Source organism: Panthera tigris, chromosome D1 (genome assembly GCF_018350195.1).
Source record: "Panthera tigris isolate Pti1 chromosome D1, P.tigris_Pti1_mat1.1, whole genome shotgun sequence".
Taxonomy (NCBI): domain Eukaryota; kingdom Metazoa; phylum Chordata; class Mammalia; order Carnivora; family Felidae; genus Panthera; species Panthera tigris.
In genome coordinates this window covers 88,304,930-88,318,030 of record NC_056669.1, presented here as the reverse complement: position 1 = coordinate 88,318,030, position 13,101 = coordinate 88,304,930, and the positions used below count along the sequence as shown (strand labels likewise).

Below are 13,101 nucleotides of genomic sequence, written 5' to 3'. Positions count from 1 at the left end.
TAACCGGGTCTGGCCACAGGTGGCCAAAGGGAAGCCAAAATAAAGTGAAAACCCGAGTGGATCTGCGGCTCATTTATCACATGAGACTGCTGGGGAGGTCTTTTCTGGGGACACATTTACTAGCTGGGGGATAGAGGTGAACTTACTAGGAAGACCTTAAGGGCCTCCACCCTTTGGCGGGGGTGTGGGGGGGGTTGCTCTCTGAGGCTCCCTGTTAACATCCCTCCCTGGAGGGAATAGAGCAGGGATTCTCAAACCTGAGCACACACCCAAACGTCCTGGAGATTCAGGAGGTCTGGGGTGGGGACCAAGAATTGACATTGCCAACAAGTTCCCAGGTGATGCAGGCCAGGGACCTCACTTCCAGAAACCAGAGACTGGAGACGCGGAAGGGGGAGTAGGAGTCCCTGATTGTGGGTATCTAAGCACCGCTACGGTTTTTGAATACCAGTTGACAGTTCACGCATCCAGCCAACGAGAACAGATGGAAAGGACTCGGGATACTCATAGCTAATACCTAGCAAGTGCTCCTGAAATATCAGGCAGTGTTCTAAGCACTTTACAGGGACCTGTTTCAAAGGTGCCCCCAATGATGAGACCGGTTCATAGTATTATCCCCATTTTACAGTTGAGGAGACTGAGGCTCAGAGAAAAGTAATTTATCCCAATGTAGTGGATATCGAGTGACTGAACTAGGATTCAAACCCAGGTGATCTGGCTGTCCCTTGGGGGTCCAGGCCCGCCAATCTGGGGTCTCGTTCTCTTATTTAAGACACACTTGTGCCGCTATGTGTGATCGAAACCCCACTCCATATCTGGTGGAAGAGAAGACCAATCCCTCCATCTATCACATCTCTGAAGATGCTGGGAGTTTATTGTTGAAGTCTTGTGCCGTGACTCCCTGCTCCCACCAGAGTTCTTTTCTACAACTTTCCTGACCTCCAGTGATGTCAACGCCAGCTGGGATGTCACTCTTTCCCCCTGAGTCCTTCCCTCCCCTGCCAACGCGTCCCTGACTGGAAGCAGCGAGATTGCAGTTTGGGGGTGGGGTGGGGGTGGGGCTACAGTTCTGCGCAGCAGAATCATTCTTCAATGCATCACAAAAGAAATATGTGTTCATGGAAAAACAAAGGGGAGGGGCAGAGCTCAGGAGAGTTATAAGATGAAACAGACAAAATCTCCCTATATTTGCAATTGAATCTTGAGTTTTGTTTCCTTGAAGTAATAATCAGTGTGAATAATTTCAGGGAGCACGGAAGCAAAAATTGAGTGTTAGGCACCTTTTCTCCTTGAAAAATAAATCCTTGGGGCGCTTGGGCGGCTCAGTTGGTCAAGTGTCTGACTCTTGATTTCGGCTCAGGTTGTGATCTCACGGTTGGTGAGTTCAAGCCCCGTGTCAGGATTCTCTTGGGATCCTCTCTCTCTCTCTCTCTCTCTCTCCCTCTCTCCGTGCCCTTCCAACCCTCTTAAAGTAAATAAACTTAAAAAAATAAAAAATAAAAAATAAATCTTTTAGTGCTTGCCACCCTCTTCTAGGGACCTGTCCCTGCCCAGTTTTTCCCTTTGGTCCCAATCTCTCCCTGTGTTGCTGGGCCTCCCTGTGTTTGCCCCCAGAGCTCAGGACACGTGTCTTATTTTTGTAGGCAAGGTAATTTGGGCTCTGTCTCTCCCTCCTCCTCCCTCTCCATCTTGCCCTTGCCCTAACTTTTCACCTCCAAGACACCCAACCAGACATTTGCTGAACAAAAGACAGTCCTCTTTCTAGAGTTAACCTGCTCTCTTTAACAGCCCCTCCCCACCCCTCCTTCCACGCACCCGCCCACCAGGTTCCCCCACCCTGCCCATATCACAAATAGATACAACACGGTGTCCGCGCTCAAAGAGCTTATCATCTAGTAATGGGGACAGATGTGGTCAAAAAAATCCCAACCTGAGTGTGCTAAGTGCAAAAAGAGGAATGCACAAGACTTGGTGGAAGAACAAAAGAGGAAGTGGTCTACTCCCCTTTTCACTGGGACTGAGAAGATGAGGAGTAGGAGGGGAAGAAGGAAGAGGGGGATGGGCCAACAGCTGAGCGCTGGGTTGGTGTCAGACCTTTTATATGCAGAGTTTGGCTGAGGTCCTCTTGATGACAAGCACTCAGGACACATTAACAGTTACTATCTTCTCCACAAGCTTGGAAGGAGGGATTACTTTCCATATTTTACAAATGAGCAGGAGAAGCTAAGTGACTTGGCCTGCCGGAGCCAGGATTGCAATCAGGGCTCCCATCCAGAGTTCACACTCTTAACCAATGCTTCCGTAGGCCCTCCTTCCCTTCTCAACCCCATGTGGCTTTAGCCCTTGGATATTTAGGATTGTGCCAGCCTTCTCAGGCCTGGGGCCTCGGGCGGCCCCTCCGCCATTACTGTGCACCCTGCATTCTGAGAGGCAGACATGATGGTTTGTTACCTGTGAATGTTAAGTTGAGTCACATGAAATTGCCAATATGTGACCTTTGGGAACTTGTAGAAGCGGCAACTTCATATGGTTCAGCCCAATTCAAAGACCCAGATGACCCTGAGTAACCCTGCTCCCTTGGCTCTGTTATTCTGTGAGAACCAGGACTTGCAGACAATTCTAACACCTTCCTGCCAGAGGATTTATTTTTTTTTTAATTTTTTTTTCTTAATGTTTTTATTTATTTTTGAGACAGACAGACACAGAGCATGAGCAGGGGAGGGGCAGAGAGAGAGGGAGACACAGAATCCGAAGCAGGCTCCAGGCTCTGAGCCATCTGCACAGAGTCCGATGCGGGGCTCGAACTCACAGAGTGTGAGGTCATGACCTAAGCCGAAGTCGGACGCTCAACCGACTGAGCCACCCAGGCGCCCCTTCCTGCCAGAGGATTTAGATCAAGGGATAGAAAAAAGAGAGCACACCTTAGCAATTACTTTTCTCCCAGGAAACCAGACCCAGTACCTCAGTATGAATAACTTAGGCAAGCCCCTCTCTCGCCTTTGGTTCCTGGTGGCCCCCAAAGCTGTGTCATCCGCAGCGGATCCCATTCAACGCAAGTTTGGATCTCACCTCTGTCCCTTTTCACAGGTCTGACACAGAGTGTCCAGACTCAAGGACAGCATCAGGCCCTCTGAAATTCTTTTTACCAAGTAGCCTTGAAGCTCCTGAGGTCAGCAGGGTTTCCCGAACAGTCAAGGCTGGTTGTGAGGCAAAATGAAAGCATTTGCCTGTGGAGAAATTTTCCATATGTGAACCATAAACTCCCATATCCTGTTTTTGGCCACACTTGGACTTCCCCAGAGTTGGTCAGACATCCCCCCTGGTGGCCTCAATGCCAAACCAAAAAAATCCTATCTCCCATCTCCCACCATCTTCCCCTCGCTCTCTTTACCTTCTCAGTCAATCGTCTTGAATAAGACGATTATAAATAATATCACTACTTACTCAGTTCTCATTCACTTTTCTACCCGTGGCGAGCTGGCTTCTGTCTCTGCCTCTGGCTTGCAGCTGCCCTGGCAGCGATGGCCTCTTTGTTGCTAAAACCAAGGGGCGCTTCTTTTTCTTCTCTTACCTGATCTCCAGGCAGTCATTGGAATTGTCCATCACACCCTTACTTTTGCAACATGCTTCCCTCAAACTCTTCTAAGTTTTCTTCCACCTTTGCGGACTCTTATTCCTTTGCCCACTCCTTAAGTGTTGGTCACTCTCAGGGTCCTAGATAAGACTGTTTTTTCTTCCCACTCTGCATTCTCTCCAAGAATGAACCCAAAACGCCTGTGGCATCTCCTCATGGCCTCTTTAGGTGTCGCCTCCTAATTCACTACCTGTAGCCCAGTTGTCGGTCCTGATCTTTAGTCCAAATTCCCAACCACTTATGGCACATCTCTCCTTTGCTGGGTCCCAACCCTCAGCCCCAGTATGTTCAAGCTGACATGAGAACCTTTCTCACCCCGACCCGTCATGTCCCCTACACATGGTGGTATGGTCTACTGGTTGCCAGTAGACATATCAACGCCAGCTGCCCACACCCGATACCTGAGAGGAATCCTTGACTCTTGTTTATTCTCTATGACCAATCAGTCCTCAAGTCCTGTAATTCTGTCTCATCATCTTCCATCACATCTTCACCAAGTGGGTTTTGCTCTTTCAGCCTTGCCCTTCTTCAGACCGGTCTTCGTACGGGAGCAAGCGTGCCCTTGCTGCTCCTCAGTGGCTCCTCGTGACACTTGGGACAAAGCCCTGACCTCCTGAACTTGGCTGATGAGGCCATACGTGATTTGGTCAGTTCTTCCCTTCTGCCTCTCATTACATTCATTTGCCTCCTGAGTGGCCTTGCGTGCTTCTCTCTCCTCGATTTCACATTATCGATTTCTTCTCTCTAGCTCGTTTTCTCAGACTTATCCGCAGGTCCAAACTTGGCACGCTTCTACTCAAGCTTTTGCAGGGGCCCAAGTGTAGATAAAATGTCCTACCTACTAAATCCCATAGCGCCCGTAAAGAGAGCGTGGGTTCTTGGAGGAAGAGGGAGCATAGGAAGAGCCATTTCTTGTTCTTCGTTGCCAGGACACTTGACATAGTGCCCTGCACAAAGATGCTCATTGTACACCTGTTGAATGAATGAATGAATGAATGAGCTAACAAAGAACTCAGCAAGTATTAGAGTCTGTGTTGTCTTCTTATTTCTGTGTAGCCATTTTGATGCTCTTGTGCTCCTCCAGTCTTTAATGAGTAGTTATGGCATTCCAAATATTTCTCTCATTTTATTTAACCCTCATAATCTTCTGTGAGGTTTGGATTAGCTCCATTCCATATTTCATGGTCAGGTGAGAGGTGATTTGCTCAAGGTAAGAGAGTCAGAAGATCTGGGTTGAGCTTCCAGCCCTAAGTCCGGGGCCCTTTCCTTCTTGATTTTGGTGTCGAACATCAGTATGCTTTGATTCTGCTCGATTCTGTCTTCCATTCATTCCTGGCCTGATAGCTATTTCCTCTGGCCAGGTTCATTTTCAAACTCAAGGAGACCTGAGCCTGTATGGCTCAAATAAGCGTCCGACTTTGGCTCAGGTCATGGTCTCGCAGTTTGTGGGTTCAAGCCCTGCGTTGGGCTCTGTGCTGACAGCTCAGAGGCTGGAGCCTGCTCTAGATTCTGTGTCTCCCTCTCTCTCTGCCTTTCCCCCACTCATGTTCTGTCTCTGTCTCAAAAATAAGTAAACCATAAAAAAATAAAAAATAAAAAGGAGATCTGAGAGTATGGAACAGATATCCTAGTCAAAAAATTTGGTTCAGTGGCTTCTTTGGAGAGTAGAGATTTGGTATCAGAGAAAGTCAAGAGTTGAAGAAACAAGAGTTTGTAAACTTGTATCATCCATTTGAGTGGCAATGGATTTATTAAACTTAAAAAGTCATTAGCCCTTGGGGACAGTGTCTTGTGCTTTTGCCCATAAAATGGGCGTATGAGTGATGGCTGTTCCCTAAAGGGGAAGGAACCAGAATTTAATGAATATCAACTGTGGATCAGGAACTGGTTTTGTCTTCTTGAAATGCTATAAAATAGGTATTTTGCCTGCCTGAGAAAAATTCTGGTAGAGGAAGTCACCCAGGTTACACGGCTAGTAAGTGGCCGAACTAGGTTCAGATTCAGAGCTTTCTGGCTCCCAGGTGCTTTGCAGCATGTGGCAGACAGTGCATTCTGGAGGCACACGTCCTGTGCTCAAATTTTTCGTTTCTATGACTTCACTAGGATGTGTGACTTTGGGAAGCCATTTAATCTCTCCATACCCCTGTGTTTCAATTTCCTCAGTGTGGATAACTGTACTTCTTACAGCATTGTAGTGAGGATTAAACAAGGTAATATCTGGAAAGCATATCCTTCTACATATTAAATGTAATATATCAGCCACTATCATCATCACCCCACCATCACCTTTGGTCCTTCTACTTGAAAATGATGTAGATTCTCCTGGGCCGTGAAACAAAAGAGTACCCAGTGGATTCCTCTTGACGTCTTTAGCGCTCTTTGGAATGTAACCATTGGCCAAGGATGTTGGGTGCATGACTCAGAACACACGCCAGGAGGGATTGAAAGTAAAGTTGAAAAACAACAGAGTAGGCCACAGCTAAATGATGGGCAAATAACTCAGCTGGTTGGTTGGGAGTGCTGCCACGGGAAATGTCCCGCAAATGTTTATGGATGTTTTCGGGGGAGATAGTAGCTTAACTAGGATGTTTGGATGTTCTACCTAGGAGTTGCCAAAAATATGTTTAAATTAACTTCATAAGAATAACGGTAATATTTAAAGTACACCTCATGTAATAACTAATGTTTTGTGAATCCTTGCTGAATGTCTGGAACTGTACTAAGCACGTTGCTATCTTATTTAATCTTCAACCCAAGGTGGTAGATATTTTTATTATTTCCATTTTATAGTTAATGCAACTAAGGGTCACAAAGGTTAACTAGGGTCAGGGCTGTCCAACAAGTAAAAGAAAAAAGTGGCATCTGAATCCAAGTCGGGCTGTCTCCAGAGCCCATAGTTTTTCTTAATCATCATTATGTATGCCTTCTCACACCCAGTCTCTGCCTCAGATGCCTAATTTTGTGGATGACTTAAAGACCCAGTCTTCGTTCATGTATAGATTTTACCACCCTGCGGCAGATTCTCCAAAGTGGAAAGGAAGAGAAGAGCGTTCTTAGGTGGAGAGATGCCCCTGAGAGCTGATGTCAGGGTCTGATCTTGACTTTTGTATGGGCAGGATCTTCCCACTTGAACCCAGAGGATAGCTGCTCACAAGCTCCTTGCGAGGAAGCCAGTCCTCTTGGTGCAGCGTCATTTTTCTTCTCTAATGAGAAATAGATTGGGTGGTAGCAACTGGAATTTATTTTAGGCCTTTGTTCTAAGAACCAATTAAGACTTTCACTTTGCCTTGAGCTGATTCTGGTGTCCTTATGTATATTTTTTGAATTAAAGGCTAGAGTGTCCTGGACAGAGATTTTAGCAGCATTTTTGCTTAAATTCTTTTAAAAAAAGTTTCCAGCACCCTTCTCTTTCAGACTTTGAGTATCTCATAAACATGGTTAGAAGGACTTTTCACACCAATCTGAACTAGTGGATGACAGAACACCACTTACTCTTAAGAACTTAGTTTTCCTGGTGCTGACTTTCTGAGAGGGAAGGTTCTGGGCCATCCTGCTTTTTTTTTTTTTTTAAATCAGAACTTGGGAAACAAGATTGGAGGGAGGGTTTTTCTGAACACTTCCTGATTCAAGAGGCACTCTGGAAGATTTAATTTTTTTTTTTTTGGTTAACAGAGAGAGCAAGACAACGTATTTTGGTTTTTCCAGGACACAGAGTCACTGTGCTTATTGGTCAGGGAGAAAATTGTGGCCGGGTTTCTCACCCATCAGCTGTGCCTGTGCCTGTGTATATGTATGTGTCGGTGGGAGACTGAGGTGCAGAGGGAAAGGCAATGTTAATTTCAATCCTTACGAAGAGATGAATTTTCTATCATGGGAGAATTCACAGGTAGGATTAATAAGCAAAATAAGCAGATGTGATCTGGTGTCCTTGAAGAACAGTGGAAATCAAGAGGACACAGCTAACAGTGTCTGGAGCTTTGGGTGCTAATTCCGAGATCTGAGAATTATTGTCGTCCAATTCTTCTTTCTCTCCTTTCTCTTTGCTGTTGTTGTTCTCTTTGCTGTTTGCTGTTGTTATTGGGTTTCTACCATCCATCAGACGTTTTGCTAAGGCCTTTACGTACATTATCTCATTTGATTGTCACACAAGTTTATGAGACAGATATGATTGCTCTCTCCGGTTGACCAACAAGGAAATCAAGGCTCATGAAGATTAAGTGACTTGCCCCAGATCAGGCAAAGGGAAAAGTAGAGCCAGAACTCAACCCCGGGTTCTAGACCTTGGCCTCTCAACCAGCATGTCACTGCTTCTTCACTAAACATTTTTGTTCTTTGTTCCCAGGGACAGGATGAGGACTTCAGTCAATGTTGTGGGTGACTCCTTTGGGGCTGGGATTGTCTATCACCTCTCCAAGTCTGAGCTGGATACTATTGACTCCCAGCATCGAGTGCATGAAGATATTGAAATGACCAAGACTCAGTCCATTTATGATGACATGAAGAACCATAGGGAAAGCAACTCTAATCAATGTGTCTATGCTGCACACAACTCTGTCATAGTAGATGAGTGCAAGGTACCTTTCCCGTTCATGGATATTGAGACCTGTATATAATAGTGCATGCTCAGTTTCCTAAGACAAGCACCAAAAGTCCTGCATGTATTATTGTCACATTTATTTTTCTGAAGAATCATGTAACCCAAGCTTCTATGAGTCCCAGATCATCTAACTCTGTGTCTAACGTGGCAGATCTAACAGTCAAAGAGCCAATCGGTTGCTTGTTTCGTCCATGTGATGTAAAACAATCATTTTGACCACCCCCCCCCCTTTCCACCCACTCCACAAATTTGATTGGTTTTCTTGAACATTTTGCCGAAGAATTTGTGGTTCTTAAGGCTTTGTTGGATTTCAAATATTCTATTCCTTGAATGAAACACTAAGAGAAATACCCAGAATCACTCAATATATGTAGCACAAGTATTCCTACTTGCTGTATATTACATGCTGGTCAAAAATGTGCCCACACAACTTTGTGCAACTATTTTTCTCTTAATTATTTTTGTGGGAAGGTGAGTTTTGACCTTGCAGTCACTGTGCTCCAAGAATGGGGAAGCTGTTTCAAGTAAAGGATAACTATCCCTCAGGACAATTATCCCATAGCCACTACATTTCACACAGTGGTGGCACCATCTTTCTTGAAGCATGGATGTTCTGGACTCTTTTCCAAGCTGCTGGGTACTAAGTCTTCAAGCTTGATGGGCTCTGTCTAGCCTTCATTGTAACTAACTTGACATTGTCAAAGACAGAGTGTCATGACCAGAGTGAAGCAAACTTGGAGAAACCCTGGCAGGTGAGCAGAGTCAACTCTGGGAGTTGGGTTGCCCAAATGGTTCCAAGTAGCATCTGAAGGCAATCAGCACCCAGTACAGGTTTCTGATATTCTTTTGATTCCTGCTGACAGGATCTTATTTAATAGTTAATTTCTCCCTGGGTTACTTCTGGGTCATTCCAAACATACACATGGCCTCTGCCAGGCAAATAAGGGTGACACAGAAGTGCTTCTCTTTACTGGATTGTAACATAGGTCCAGAAGTCTAATGGGCCAGCAGTAGTCTTTTGCTCACCCCCTCTCTACCGGGTACACGTGTGGGTGAACCAAGGCTCTGGTACAAATTAAGGAAGGACTTAGCCATCAAGAGCAACTGCAAAAACTAATTGACTCAGTGAAAATGATTCAAATTATTCGAAATTCAGATGTATCTAAAGCGCATATTCCATTCTCCTAGGAAGTTAGCTCTTCCCACGTCTAGATGAATGTGCTGGATTATTCCCCGTCAAAATTTGGGTCAACAAGGGTCCACATTCTCATGACATGGCTCTGTGCTCTATTTAACAATATTTATTGTGTGCCTTGTGGGGTTTAATTAAGCATCTCATTCCTGTGACCTCCTATATTTTGATCATTCATCAGATATTTATTGAGTGCCCGTTATCTGCAAAGCCCTGAAATAGGCAATGGGAGGACAGAAAAGCGAATGTACAATTTTGTAGGAAAGAGAAGGGTTGATTCCAAGTTACTGCCATACAAGGAAAAAGAATAGCATGAAATAAAATGAAATCACCATACATTTTTACATTTTGCAATTATATGTAAGAAGAATCATAGTGACTAATTGCCTGTGGTGTGGCTCTTTTGGAGCTTCTCAAGAGGCTTCCTAATAGTGTTAGAAGGACATGTTTTGAAAAAGGTCGTATATAGATATGGAGATACATTTAGATTTCAGACTTCCTGGGTTCTTTTTCTTAAAGGACATTAGGAGAAGTTTGCTATGTTCTTAGAGCAAAAACAACTCAAGCCCCCTAAAGGAAGAGATTTGTGAACTGTCCCTATCACTAGGAAGCAAGCCCATGAGGAGAGACCCTGTTTCCGCATTTATCACTGCTGTATCCCAGCACCTAAAGCAGTACCTGGCATGCAGTAGGCGCTCTATAAATATTTGTTGTATGTATCCTTTTAGCATCTTGACCCTGTGCTTTGTTTCAGACAACCTTGTTGCTGGCCAGTTCTGTAGAGATACTGGCTTAGTCTGTCTCTATAACTGACTGCCTACCCAACCACCTGCAATCTTGGTGAATTAGCATTTACATGGTCGAAAGGACACTGAGCAGGTCAGGGACATGCCGAATGGCCATGTTGGTTTAATAACTGTCTGGCCGTTTGGATTTTTCAGTGAAGTCATTGGGTTCGGCTCACCGAAGGTTAGTTGGCCTCAGCCTTCGCGAGGTGAGGCGAACACCTCTTCCCACCTAGACCAACGAAACTGAGTTGCCACTGATGCACGAGAGGAGGCAGCCAGAGCCATCAAGATGAATTTGCACACTTTCCCAGAATATCTGAGTCACATTTATTCCTGCCTTTGAACTTCCTTCTGGTCCATTCTCCGTCTCACTGTTTTAAAAACCAAGATGGGAGACGTCAATGCTTCCTGTCAGCCCCCTCCCCTTCCTGCTTTTCTATTACCCAGGTGGTTGGAGCAGAGCAGGGTGGGATGGACCGGGGAGTTAGAGTCCTGGCTTCCTTGAACCGGCTCAGAAAAAGAAATGCCAAAAAAGGGGCTGTCCCGGCCACTTTGGAAACACAGGCCCCAGTATTCAACAACAGTGATGGCCACAGCAGGGCACACCCCCAAGTGCGGCCTGGTGTTCCAAAGGCCGCACAGCATGATTTATACTTTTGTACAGCTATTGATCTGGTTCATCACGGAAAGCCAAATAGGCACATTCAAGGTCAGAGCGAACAGGCAGCTTTCTCCAGGCAGACAGTTTGTTCCTGGCATTCTTTCCTGAGAGTTCACTGAAGGGGAAACAAATTTGCTGCCGCTCTGGTCAAAATGTTAACCACTTCGAGCGTTGCTACGTCATGTTGGTGTCTGCTGTTTTCAAACTCTTGCCTTGTCCTTGTAGTTGGAAGTTACGTGAGAGCTTTTTAATTGTCATCAGAATAACTGCATGTGGGGTGGTCATGGCTTGTTGCATGGTCTTTCTAGAAAACTGTGGGCGCCCACGTGGGGGTTGGAGAAACGAATGGCTTCTGTTTTCATTCGCTCGGTTTGTGAAGGGCACTTGTGTTCTGTTCCTAGCATGGTAGTGTGTGTTCCTAACGCATGCGTTTCGCTGCCTCTCGGGTTAAGAAGATCCGATTTCTTTCCAACATTGCTGCATTTGTCATGTCTCCATATCCTAATGCTTCCATAAATCCAGTCTCTCCATTATGTGGAATATCAGTCGTGGGTTTAAGTTTGCACATGACGTTGAGGACAGACAGATGGAAGGTAAGCTAGGAAAATGATTTAGAAGTGGAGGGGAATACCTCCCACGCTGTGTGAGGGTTCAGTTCGCTTCGAGCCAGGGAAGCATAATAGAGACACTCTGGTGGTTATACTTGATTGTTAAATGCCTGCATGGGAATAATTTGGATATAATTTGGAAATAATTTGGACGTCTGGCTTTTAATTCCCCTTTCCTTCTCGATTTTTAAAGCCTGGATAGCTTACCTGGTATCCACGCCATCATGATTTCCGATTTCGAAACTGGACGTGTATAAACTCCACCTGGCCTCATGGCAACTGAACCCTTCACTAGCTGTGCATGAGTAGAACTAGCTGTCTAGTTCTGGATTTTTCTCTGGTTGTATGGAGTAGCACAAGGGCACTGTTTGTTAAGGGCTGCATTATTCTCTGATGGGTCTATGTGTAGCTAGACGCCCCCGCCACCCTGAAAGCATTAGTAGAACTCATGTCCCAAATTTCAGACTCTCTCCAGTTCCTCTGTACTCCCCAAGGCAAATATGTACTTTTCACTATTTACAAATCAGTGTCTAAAAGCAAGACGGGCTCAAAATCAATTTGGAAAGAACCACATTTGAAGCCAACATGTAAGTCATGTAGTGTAACTCAGATCTCGTGCTTCTCCACATAACCCACGGGGTGGTTTTCTGGTTCGTGGCCTGTAAGCTGGATGTTGATGGTGATTATTTTCAGGTAACTCTGGCAGCCAACGGAAAGTCAGCCGACGGCGGTGTTGAGGAAGAACCTTGGAAGCGTGAAAAATAAGGATATGACTCTCAGCAAATTCTTGAATAAACTCCCCAGCTTATCTTATGGTAAAAGAGAGTTCAAAACAAGCTTTCTTTAAAAAGAAAAAAAGATGCATTTATTTCTGTGTTTACTTAATCCGTTAGCTGAGGCTTCGAGGATCTGTTGTGAGTCAGTGATAGGCACGGTGCTGTGTGTTTGCCAAGTCATGCTTCGTAACCGTCTCGTTTTCTCGCCCGTATTATTGTTTGGATGGATGCTGCTGGAGGAACCAGTTGGAACTGAACGCGCATTCTTGCCGGCTTCCCTTTTCTCTCTAAATGCAGAGCCGTGGGCGCTCTTTTCCCCGGGGGATACGACTAACGCAATGTGGTGCACTCCGGGGATTTGGGATGACGAGCAGACACTCAGCGTGTGATCCCGTCAAGTGTTTTTCATGCTTCTGCTTCATTACGCGCAAGAGATTCTGTTAGAAGCCTCTAGAAGTTAATTCTCTCGAAATGTCTTGTAGAGTTTGCCCATGTGTTGATTAAAAGCAAATACCTGCCTTAGGGAACTCTGATGATCTAGCTTATATATATATATATATATATATATAGTCTTGAAACGAAGTATTTCAAAGAAAATTCTAGTGGGCACTGTGCTCCTCGCGACAATTGATCACGGAACCCGCTGAGTTTCTGCTCCACCCTTACCTAGTCTGTGGCAATAGTTATTGACATTTCAAAGTATGTTTCATAATTTGCTCCAAATTTGATAATGGATTAGCATGTAATTTGCACATAGCCGCTGTACATATTGACAAAAGTAAGAGAGCACAGCCAACGCAGACTTGAACCAGATTCAAACAATCCAGTTTGTTTGGGTTTGGTTT

General features: G+C 45.1%; 1 protein-coding gene across 1 annotated transcript in view; it reads left to right on the top strand.

Moving 5' to 3' along the window:
• The window catches only part of SLC1A2 (solute carrier family 1 member 2), a 102,000-nt gene extending 89,720 nt beyond the window's left edge, over positions 1-12,280 (top strand). Inside the window, exons 10-11 of the mRNA XM_042958043.1 lie at positions 7,977-8,208; positions 12,174-12,280. Coding sequence (XP_042813977.1) covers positions 7,977-8,208; positions 12,174-12,245 — 304 coding nt within the window. The 3' untranslated portion in view covers positions 12,246-12,280. The remainder of the gene's footprint in view (positions 1-7,976; positions 8,209-12,173) is intronic.
• The last annotated feature ends 821 nt before the right edge of the window (positions 12,281-13,101 follow it).